The sequence below is a fragment of the Haliaeetus albicilla genome, chromosome 1 (assembly GCF_947461875.1).
Source record: "Haliaeetus albicilla chromosome 1, bHalAlb1.1, whole genome shotgun sequence".
Classification (NCBI taxonomy): domain Eukaryota; kingdom Metazoa; phylum Chordata; class Aves; order Accipitriformes; family Accipitridae; genus Haliaeetus; species Haliaeetus albicilla.
The window spans coordinates 9865548-9877621 of NC_091483.1; the positions used below are offsets into that span (position 1 = coordinate 9865548).

The 12074-nt window shown below is 41.5% G+C and overlaps 1 protein-coding gene across 1 annotated transcript in view; it reads left to right on the forward strand.

Annotated features, from left to right (window-relative positions):
* CFAP299 (cilia and flagella associated protein 299) overlaps positions 1–12074 on the forward strand; it is a 230993-nt gene that overhangs the window by 77796 nt on the left and 141123 nt on the right. Inside the window, exon 3 of the mRNA XM_069779042.1 lies at positions 7728–7818. Within this exon, the coding sequence (XP_069635143.1) occupies positions 7728–7818 (91 nt within the window). The remainder of the gene's footprint in view (positions 1–7727; positions 7819–12074) is intronic.

Sequence of the window (12074 nt, forward strand, 5' to 3'; positions counted from 1 at the left end):
GCACTGTGCAGTAAAAATCAGTCATACATATGTCCTTGCATATCAGTCTTGACAACGCTGATACACTGCCTTCATTCTTGCTTTATCTTACTGTGGCTGCATGTGGTAGGTCAGCCAGAGACTGCTTTCTTACTTTGCTTACCTTTACTAGGATTTCAATGGATGTTGGCTACCCTTGCATGAGTTTCTTTTGAACCTCGCATCCCATTTGAGGCGAGTTAGCTGAAGGGGGCAAGTACGCTTGTGGCGTTAGGTCTGTCGGGGAGGGAGAAAGGCCCGAGAACGTGAATTCATAGGTCTCGAGCCAGTCTGATACTCCCACAAGGCAGCCTGCAGAACCACGCTGACGTTTAACAAAAGGAATATTTTACTGTGGAGAGGGTGTGTTTTCTCATCCTTGCAGAGAAGAATTGCTAATGAAAAGTGGGTTGACCAAGCTTACGATTCATGTGACTGAACATAAACGAGTGAGTATTTGTCCATGTTACTACAGTGTTGGAATGCTCCCCAATGCCTTTTTAAGTGCTGTGCCTCTTGCGGAGTCTCAGGCGGCCTTACTGTGTTTGTCCTCATTGAGCTGGAGAAGTAGAGTCATCCCAGCTTTTCGGACTGGAAATTAAGGCGCAAGAAAACGGAGCTGATGGCCAAGCTTGCGCTACATGTTTGTGACAGAGTGAGATGATGAACTTGGATCTTTCCAGTCCCAGCCTTACACCCTGGTCTCCAAGGCATAATCTTGTACTGCAGTGTCTCCCTTCTTAAAGTGTGCATACCTTCCGTAAAGAAAACAAATAGACATCTGATGTCTTGGAAAAGTGCTCAAGTACTAGTCCTGCCTCAGGACACAACACTGTAAGTGCGTGGCACTGGGAGGTTGAAACTTCAAATGTTTTAAAATAAAAATTATGTGTCTCGACATGAGGGAGAAACTTTGGGACTGAGTTCCTATGCCTGTCTCCCCACTAATCCCGGGGCAGGTGTTTGCAAAACACAGCTGCTTTGCAGAAGTTAGGCGAGAATGTGCTTTCCAGTCCGGCTTTCTGCTGAATTGGAACACAGAGCGTACTTTTGGAAGAATAACAGTCTGACTGTTAGATGTTCCTCCCATTATCTCAGTTTGATAAAAAGCATTCTTCAGGTCAAGGGGGCTCTCTAAAAGTTAAACTACATTGTTCTGTTTCCAACTGTGACTCCAGTGCTCTCAGGAAAAGCCTACATGGTAGAGGATGTAGGAAAATAAAGTAAATGAAGCCCCAGGGAACCATAACAAAATGGGAAAAAAAAGCAGTGTAGCCTGTCAAAATAAGAATCGAGGAACCATAACCCAAGTTCAGAAAGAGCTTTCATTCTTTCTGCTTCACTAATGCCTATCGGTGAAGACCAAAAAAAGCATGCTGCAAGCAAAAGGCATCTGAACTGGGAATGTGAGAAAGGTGTGTGGGATGGTGGCAGATGCTAGGAGCTCTTGGAAGGAGGAGAGCAGCTTGGAAGGAACAAGACAGTGTGGAAATGTACGGTTTCATAAGTGTACCTTTGAGCATCATAAAGTAAGAATTGTATTTATGGCATTAAAAAGAGCAACCAAGAGTTAATAGTGTTAACGTCACTAGGAGTTTCTGTACCCAAACAAGTTCCTTCAGAAAAGTATCCCTTCTATTTCTGCTAAACTGTAATACTTATTTTCAGTATTGCTTCTGTTGAAGGAAACTGTAGTCAAGAGTGTTGCTCATTGTTAATGCATCCTCTTCTGTATGTGCAGGAAAAGCATACCTTCAGATGGGGAGAAGTTAATATAGAAATTAATACTCAACACAACTAGTTATGGATCACATGCCACTAAGTTGATGACAATAACAACGTTTTTGAAGAAACATTCTGTGTTATCTTTGGATATGTTGCTTAATTTTAGCATGTCTCAGATTCCCATTTGAAATATGAGAAGAGTAACCTTCTCCTGTATTTTACTTTTTCCACCAGGCTTTTCTGTGTCTGGGTGTTTGGTTTCAAAGCTCACAAATGCAGGAGGGTTGTACAGTACCTAGCCCAGTAGCATCCCAGTGTGGGCCTCTACCCATGAGGTGCAGATAACAATTTAAAAAGTCGGTCAGAAATGTACAGTGACAAGTACGAATGACTGCAGTTAGCGTCAGAGTGCCTCTGAGATAATGCTGCCTTGTAAATTGGGCTTTCACTCTAAAGCATCCTTCAGTAAGTACGCTGAGGCATGAACTGAGTGGTAGGAGTAGTTTCGGGCAGTGCACGAATGTTATGGTGACATGTGTGATGCTGGAGATGCATAAATTCATGCTAATAACGAAATATTCTGTGTTCTCCTTTTCAAGGGCTGTTGTAACGTGCAAGCATGTTCTCTGAACTAGTATATAATTTGTAATCCTCTATCTTTGTGAAGGACCTAATGCAGATTTTAGGAAGTAACTTTTTTTTAATTCATTTAAACAGCAATTTTTTTATGTCATGGCAAGTTAAGTAACTGTCATTAGGCAGGAGTAGTGTTTGGTGGGTGCTAGGGAATTCCTCACCGCTCCTCCCTGCTCAGAGAACTCCCTCATCTTGCCTGGCAGGAAGCTGAAACAAACATCTACGTGGCCTTCATGAATTCCTAGCTAGTCACACCCCAAAATTTCAGCCTGTTCGTGTCGGGGGGAACTTCTGCAGAGTGGAATGCCTTGATCTTTTTTTCTCAGTCTTCTGCTGTGATGGTAAACTAGGCTGCGGAGAACGTACGTGCTGCTGTGGCAGGGAGAGAAAATCTTCTTTCTTTCACAAAGCCTGACTAGTAACAAATGCTCATACAATGTTCCCATAAATGCTGCATCTTCCTAGTGAATATGTGGTGTTATTCAGATGAGAACCATGTCTAATTGGAACTTATTAAAATTCAGTGCACACTTATTTCTGCAGAAACTTGCAATTCTTTATGTTGAGTTAAAGTCAAACTGATCTTTTTTTTTTTTTTTTTTCCTGAACCGGTTCAATGCAAAAATATGTCTACAGAAGCTTGCAGTGTCTTGTGGACAGTTTAAGTCAGGTCAGTTACTGACTGATTATGTTTGCCACTGAAATGAGCCTGGTTTAAGCCAGTCTTAAGAATAATCATGCGACCTTTTGTACTGTTTTAACTACCTTAGTTGAAAGTCTCCCTTAAGGTAAATGGGTGCACTTTTCTTGTGTGGGCAAGCCCCGAGAGGAAAGACGGATCTCTGAGCTGGGATAGCGAGGTACACGATGCACATCCCAAGGGGCAAAGAACTGAAAAAGACCAAGACTCAAAGAAATAACATACACATTCATGCAGGAAATAAAGGAGTAAATCCTTGCCAGTGAAAAAAAGTGGAAGGTATACAAAGAAGTTCTTTGTCCCTACGTCAGGAAGTACTTGCTTAGATGCTGGGGGATGCTTCCAGGTCCTGGAGTTTTAGAATTCAAGTGTTAAGTGTTAAGCTCCTCATTCTCTTGAACGCTCTTGTTTTCTAAATTTATAAAGGCTTACCTTGCAATAGCCTGAGCCTGCTTCCGCTTTCTTTGCGATTCAAATTTGACAGCAATACCTTCTGTTATTCTTTATCCAGTAACAGTATATATAGTAATAGTATATATTTAAAACAGGGGATTTCAAAGAGGTAAAGAGTCTGATGCAGAGGACACATCTCGTGTTCTGCTTCTGCACTCACTGGTCCCATGAACTATTTTTCTTTTACTTTCAGGCCGTTAGGGACATTGTTGTGAGGATAAAATGATGTTGATATATTTCTAAAATGGTTGATCTAAATGAACAAATGTTTCATTTGTTTTTCTGATATGACTCAAGAATTATTTTGCTTGCTTTGATTTTTTGGGGGGGGGGGGGGGGGGAGGCAGGGGCCTTCTGTCCCACCACCCTTTTTGTTACAAAAAAGCAGCCAGTTAATACTAAGCTCTGCTCCAAGTGATCTTACTTCTGTGTCACTTCAACAATAATGTGTTGCACTCCTAATGTTTTATTCTGCCGTAATATCGTTGTTGATGGTTTTTCTCACTGGCCGTAGGAAAATTAATTTATTTTACTCAAATCCAGGCTTTCTTTTTTTTTCTTCATTTTGTAGATGTTGAAGCATCTTCTATAGAGCAAGGGAGGCTTTGTTGCTAAGACTAGTGTTTACAAAATACATACATATCAGATGATGCCTTTTCCTATTTTGCATCTTTCAGAAGTTAGGCTTGCTGAAATACACCCCAGGTAGTCAACACAGCAAGTAAGGCACAATAATGACCTTTTGGAATTATCTCAAGGATTGTGAAAAGCTGCTGCCTTATACCTGTGGTGCGCCTGCAGTGTTTTAGCTCTGTGTCATGGTTTAACGCCATCCAGCAGCTAAGCACCATGCACCTGCTCAGTCACTTCCCCCTGACCCACTGGGATGGGGGAGAGAATCAGAAGGGAACAGGTAAAACTCATGGGTTGAGATAAGAACAGTAAGGAAGAAACTAATAACGAAAAGCAAGCTCTGCCCAGCATGGTTAGGTGCAGCGCACGCGTAGCAACAGTTGGACCGTGGAAAGTATTTTACTTGGGTTTCCCAGGAAATTCACATGAAAAATAAAACTTTTGGCTTTGCTCTTTTGGGAGGTCAACAGCTGCCCCCAACTGAAATTTCCAGCACAGAGCTCAGCGTACCCATTTAACTTCTCCGAGTACTGATATTGTGCCTGTCTGTGCTAGACTTAGTTTGGCAGGAATGAGTAAGTGTGTATGTGTGGAAGGTAGGTGTATTAAATATGAACGGTGGAGTAGCTTTCCTCTTTGGTATCTATTTTTAGACGATGAATGTGTGTGTGTGTGTGTGTGTGTGTGTGTGTTTAAAAACTACCGGAAGCCTTAGATACGCTGGTGTTGCTGGAAAAAAAAATGAGGGCTGCACCCTGAATAATATAAAGCACCCCCCAACCCCCGAAAGAGCAAAACCCCGAGCTGGAATTCTGTCAATCAATTATACAGGATTATTTAAAAAATTGTGGCGTTTTTTACTTCCACTGACTTTTTTTAACCAAGGGCCCCGTACCTTTGATGGTTCTTTGAGTGTGCCTTAACGATTTAAGGAACCTTTTGATCTCTTGTGAAAAGGTTACTCTGCACGTTAGTATATTTTATTGCTCAAGTTGGTGTTTCATTGTTTGCTTCTTTTTGTACCAATCTGAAACCCTTTTGGCCAGACTGGACTTGATGATTTTCTTCAAAGCTAGGTGAAAAAGTGTCGTGGTTGAACCCCCGCCAGCAGCTAAGCACCACGCAGCCGCTCGCTCGCTCGCTTCTCCCCACCCAGTGGGATGGGGGAGAGAATCCTGGGGGGGGGGGGGGGTGTGAAGGGAGGGGAGTAAAACTCATGGGTTGAGGTAAAGACGGTTTAATAGGACAGAAATGAAGAAAGTAATAAGACAATAATAATAATAATGATGACGATAAAATGACAATAATAGTAGTAGTAGTAATACTAGTACTACTACTAATAAAAGGACTGGAATATGCACAACAAGTGGTGCACAATGCAATTGCTCGCTGCTCGCTGACTGATGACCAGGTAGTTCCCGAGCAGTGATCCGCACCCGCCTGGCCCGCCCCAGCCAACTCGTCCCACTGTGTATACTGGACACGACATCACATGGTATGGAATCTCCCTTTGGCCAGTTTTGGGTCATCTGTCCTGGCTGTGTCTCCTCCCAACTTCTTGTGCCCCTCCAGCCTTCTTGCTGGCTGGGCATGAGAAGCTGAAAAATCCTTGATTTAGTATAAACACTACTCAGCAACATCTGAAATCATCAGTGTTATCAACATTCTTCTCATACTGAACCAAAGACATAACATTATACCAGCTACTTGAAAGAAAGTTACCTTTATCCCAGCCGAAACCCTGACACAGTGTTTTAACACTGTGATTTTTGGCCTAGACAGGGCCAGCCAGCGATACCTTATATTTTTCAGAAGCAGTGCAGCTTGATCTCGGGCATGTCTCAGTGTGTTCTCATGCAGAAGTAATGATACTTACTAAAAAGGAAGTTTTATATATCTTAGTTTTCTGCAAGTGGGTCAGTGATTATTTTGTTGGTGACTGAAGGATGGGAGGAAGATAAGGTTTTTAAGAAAAGGTGACGTCTGTTATTGGAACATAAGATTTAAGTGATTAAAAACATAATCTTTCAGGCACCCATACCCTTCTGGTTCAAAACAGTAGCCGGAGACTTCAAGTGAAGTTGGCTAGAATAGTTGTTAAACATAGATTTACTGTTGATTTAGTATAACCTCTGCTAGATAAAGGAATACTTTGGGAATCTAGAATTCTTAACTGGACAGGAAAAGGAAAATTCAATACTCTGTTTCTTATCTGTCTTTTACATCTAATTAATTGAGGTGTTTTAATCCATACGTTAGTCTTTCATTTTTTACTTTTACTGTGCGGCAGATGCACTTCTGAAACAGCTTCGAACTAAGGTGCTTCTGGATAACAGCTGGTTAAGTGGCCAGAGATTGACCTGATAGCTCTGCATCAGAATTTTGAAGCTTAGATGCAGGCTTTTCACTCAGTTGAAGGACATTACTGTGCATGTCTATATTGAAAAACTTAACCAAAGGGAATTTTTCACGTTTTGTGGCACTCGTTTATTTGAAATTTGATACATTATACACTTGACAAAGATCTTTATTGATGCTGTATTCTGTCTACTTAGATTGACAAATGCTACTGCTTTTTATTGCAGAGCTCACATTGAGATAGTGGGGGGATGTAATAATCCTTCCCCTTTCAGGTAGATCTGTGTTGAACTTGGAGGCACTGGTTTGCCTTGGGTTGCCTGAGAGTGCACTTTCCAGTCAGCATTCACTACTTCAGACATGAAAAGGGGAAAAGTTTGCAGTGAAGCCACTTCAATGCAAGATTTAGGAAGTCTCCACTTCCTTCTCGTTCGTGCAGAGTACGTTGGAGCGAGTGCAATGACCCCTGCAGATGGAGAAGGGCTTTAGATTAGGGTAAGATACTTGTAGAAACCATTTTGAACAGTCACACTTTTGTTGAAGGGTTTGTCCAATATTCAGTACTTCTGTCCATCTGATGCGTGTTTTCTATTTTTAATGACTGTTTGAGTTCTAGGGCACTGTGTTCAAAGGCTGACGAGTAATTTTTAGTGTATGGTATCCTTTCCTGTTTGTTTGTTTGTTTGTTTTTTCCCTGCATACTGACACCCCACCCCCGTGCCCAATTGGTTTTTCTTTTCACGCTTTGTACTTAAGGATACAGAAACTATATTGACCCTACCACACCAAGCAGTTTAAGTATGTAGTAGTTAATTTGGTTAGTTGCTGGCTGAAGACTGAAGTATTAAATCTGTTTAGATTTATATTGGTACACTGTGAAAATTTGGTGTTCTTATGAAAACGTGACTTTGGCCGTAATTCTGGAGATAAAAAATAAGCGCTTATATTACTCTGGATATATAAGGGAAAATGCGTGTTAGCAGAAGTCACTTTTTGATAAACTGCTGCTATATCGTACATGTGCAGTAGTGATCAATTTTGAAGAGTGGTTTAAGGGTTTGTAAAAGTAGAACAGGCAATAGACAAATTAGGTACGATAGGCTGAGGACTGTCTCCTTATATTTACAGAACACTTAACCCAACCGTGAACCCAGAGTCTGTGGCAATAATAAATAGTAATAATTGTACCTTTTTTTTTTCCTAGGTCACTAGCAAGTGTAGGAAAAGAACTGAAAGGTAACTTCTTGCGGGCTCTGGCTGAAAGAGAAGAAGCCAATCGTAGTGGAAAAATTTCTGTGAGTACCTGTGAGATCACAATCTTCTTAACAGCTTAAAAATTAATCTGAATAGGAAAACAAGGTATTTTACAGGAAAACTTCAGGTGGAACATTTGAAAAAGACTGTTTGATTTAGGAGAGATTTCTTGAAACCTAGAAATTTGTTGATGTAAATTTTTTTGTAAGTAAGCATAGGCTACGAAAATGCTGCCGTGAAGCCTACAAAAGGTAAGTGCTGAGCTCAAGGATACAATAGGAAAAGCATTTAGTGAAGTGTGTTTTGAATCCATAAGAAGTTGTACATTCCCATCTTGCAAAATTCGTTCCCATGTGTGCTTTAAATAGAGGAAGATGCAGCCTGACTGTTGGAAGAATCTCTTTGAAACTCATTAACATGGGTGCTATTGGAGTTTCCCTGCTGAGTTTTCGTAGGGTGCTTGATATGTTGGGCCTAACATAGGAAAGTGTTATGAATATGGCCATGTGCCTCGTGACTCAGCCAGCTCCTACACACTAGCCAAGCTGCCTGTACGCTGTGCTTGCCAGTGCTTTACTTGACCAGGACCGTGCTGGCAGAGGCTGCGTGGGAATCTCTCCTGCTTTGCCTGTGACTCCCTTGCATTCACGTAGGTATGTTCAGCGGACAGTGTTGCTGAAGTTTAAATTTCCACTTGTAAATATAATTAGATCAATATCCTTCAGTTTAAAGGGAGGATGCTCCTCTATCCTTGGCTTTTTAATAGCTTTAGTTTTGCACAAAGAAGAGTTTGCGCCCGTGTGCTGTACGAGGAGGGAAGTTTTGAGTTTCACGATTTAAGTTTGATCTGCTTCCATTTAAACTTCATAACACAACTGAAAATGAGCCCAGAATGGTCATCCTAGTCTTACTGCTGTGTTTAGCTAGAACAGTGCTGTTTCTTGCCTTCTTTCTAGTGTAGCAGGAGCCTGGATTTCTGTCTGTTAGATTGCCTCTCGTGTTAAAGAAAAATAATAAAAGTGACTGCAAAGGCAGCGCTGGGCATTCTGGAAGTCAGAAGTGATTGTGATCTTATTTCCTGGTTCTGCTTGCTTAGGAAGTTGATCAGGTGTACACTAATGATTTTTTTGCTTTCCTTGAACTCTCCTAATTGAAGTAAAAGCATAACCCCCCTTCCTCCCTCCCATAATTCTAGGGTTGATATTTATTCTTTTATGGCTAGGTAATTAATCTCTAGAATTTGCAGAGGAAATGCTGCCTGAAGTGTGGTTCCACAACATATGTGAGCAAGGTTTCTCATTAAGCTTCAAACACCTTGTGGTTTCAGCTGCCTGACAAATATCCTGGGAACTGTGCTTCTTGGGATATTTAGGGATTTCTACGGGAGAAATGGGACCCAAAAGGTTAAATGTATGGCAGAAATGAAGTGGGGTGGAACAATGCCGTGATGGTTTAGCCTTGAAAATGGAAGCATTCTGTGACTTATTCTACATGTTTGCCATGATGTTAAAAAGAAAAAAAGGACGGCAATTGCTAATTGTAGCACCTTACTCTTGTAGTTCCTTTTCTGGCTGTAGTTTTCAGAGCATCCTATGAAGGAAATGTAATTTATTCATTTTACAGATGGGGGCAATACTGAGTTACGCAGAACCCTTTCAGCACCGAAGAGGGCTGTCAGTTTATACCAAAAGGTATTTCTGGCTTAATGTAGAACCCAGCACTTTGGACTGGCTGAGACCTCTCCACAGATTGCTTCCAGTGCCCTCGCTGTGTTGACGGGGTGCTGCGTGGATCTGGGAGTGGGAAATGAAATGTGCTTTTCTGTTACCACCGAGGGCCTAAGGAGGGCACTGGAAAGAGTTGAGGTCAAAAGTAGACTTCAGTCTTGTGGACACAGTGCAGTAGCATTCATTGAGCACCTGAAACTGGATGCAGTGCAGTCTGGGAACTCCTGGAAGCTTCTGCTAGAGATTCCTCTCCTTGGGTGAAACTCAGCCCTGAGAAACATGGACAGAAAAAGGTAGAAGAGGTTCATAGGCTTAAAATGATTTTTTTTTTAATATTTTTTTTTTATTTTTTTTAAAACTCCTTGGGTTTACTAAGCCAAAAGAGGTTTTGGGGTGATTTTTTTGTTTGTTTGTTTCCTTTTTCTGCTGCTCTGAGGCATGTCTTTATATGTTGGAGCTAGTTTGGTTCTCCTCTCTGCTCTTGTGCTGTGTATTCTTATGCTGTTGTTGCAGAGGTTATTGAAACAAGCAGGTGGGAGCCACCACGGCTGTGTTAAGCAGAGCTTGGATTCAGAAAGCACTAGTAAGGTTTTAGCGTGCTGTCTGGAGAGTTACATGTGGGGGTCTAAAAAACGAAGGATGGTAAATTGTGGGCCAGCCTTTAAATTTAAAATAAAAAGTAAACAGTAAAGTGTCCCATCAAAATGAAGACAGGTGGTCTCGGTTCCCAGGCCTCCTGCAGTGATACAATTTCTAGGCCCTCAAAACAGCCTCTGGTTATGTATCAAAAGTCTTTGGAACAGTGAGTATTATTACAAGCTATTCAGTACGTACCTAGATATAATGAAGTATATCAAGTCTGCAATTTCAGCCTCAACTCTGACTCTCCTGTAGTTTGCTGTTTTACAGGAGACCCCATAATGTTTTCTTAATACACCTTAATGTGGGAATGCATTTCAAATAGTGATGCAGAACATAAACCTGTTGCCTGCAATCATGAATGCACACAAAAGACATTTTTGGTTTTTACTATTGTGTGCCTAATGAACCAACAGAGAGAAGGTATTCCGTTATGAAACCATGTTTGTCTGTTTGTTTTTTTAATCTGGACAGTGCCACCTGTATTATTACTAGGGCTGTAGACAATTCTGTACATTTCTAGGGTTTGCACTTGGGCTCTAAGACCATGTATGCTGGTTGCTGAGAAGACCAGCCGACCCAAAGAAAACACTGCCTCTTTGGAAAGCTAAAACTGCTGCCAAGCAATGTTTACATTGCAGGATCCTGTCTGTGCTCAGTAAGTGAGAGACTTGCATGGTTTCTGTGCTTCTCTGTTCAGTATGTGATTTCTAGAACCTGCTACTCCTTTTGAGATGAAGGCAGTGCAAGCCTTGGGACTTGCTTCTAAGTTGCACAAGTTGGACTAATAAAAATGACAGACATGGCAGGGAGTCGTCATATGACTCCCTATCCTCCTTTGAATGGCACCACGTGATAATAGCAACTTGGGTCTCTCTGAGCCAAGGAGCAATTTAATTAAATCCTTGGGATTCCTTACAAAAGACTGGTCAACGTAAGACTAATTTTTCTCAGTCCATCCAGATCAGTCTGTGTAAGGCTTTGTGGTCTACCTCAAAAATTACCGCACCCATGTGACAGCGTTGTCACGATAAGATTGTCTGTTGTGGTGGTCCACAGCACAACAGGAGTTAATGCTACATGATGGGGTTACCTGCTTTACAGCTAGACTTCAGGGTTACTGCAGAAATGGGAGATGGAAAAGAAAAGGATGTGAAACACTTCTCAGAAGCTGAATGAGTGTGGTCTTGACAAAGTTTTTAGTAATACTCTGCTCTGGCATTATCCACGGCAAGGCTCAGCCCTTTATTTAAGGATTAGCAGCACTTCTACATGTCACAGTGATAGGGGTATTACGTGTAGGAGGTGCAATGAACAGAGTCAGTGCTCTCACCTGATGTTGCCAGTGGGAGCTCTGCTGGTATGTCTGGACCCTTAGAAATCAACCTCTGCCAGAAGATGATTTTCTTTTTGTGTCTTCTAAATACACAGCCAGCCCATCCTATTTGTACCAAAACCCCCAACAACAACAAAAAAACCACCTAAAACCCCAAGCAAAACCCCAACACCAAAAAAACACAAAAACAGAGCAAAACCAATCAAATAAAAAAACAACAAAAAAACCTAACCCAACAGAATCAAAATGGAAAAAAGCAACAAAAAAGCAGGGTAAAATGTCTCCTTTTCTCACATAGAGTGGGGTGAGGAGCATTGAAAAACATCCAGTCTTGAAAACTGCACTTTACTGTGCCTGGAAGGCAAACCTCTCTCAGCTGTGTTTGGTCACTCTCTGTGGCTTGATGAGCTGGGGTTCCTATTTCCTCTCCATTTCATATTGGCTTTTGCAGGTCATCCATATGTCAAGTTGATCTGGCAGGTTAATTATTTAAAACGACCCTGTCATGACAAGAGTGTTGCATTTATTTGCTCATTAACCAGTTACATTCAAAAACTTGATCCAGAAAAGTTTATGTAAGAAATACGATGTGTGA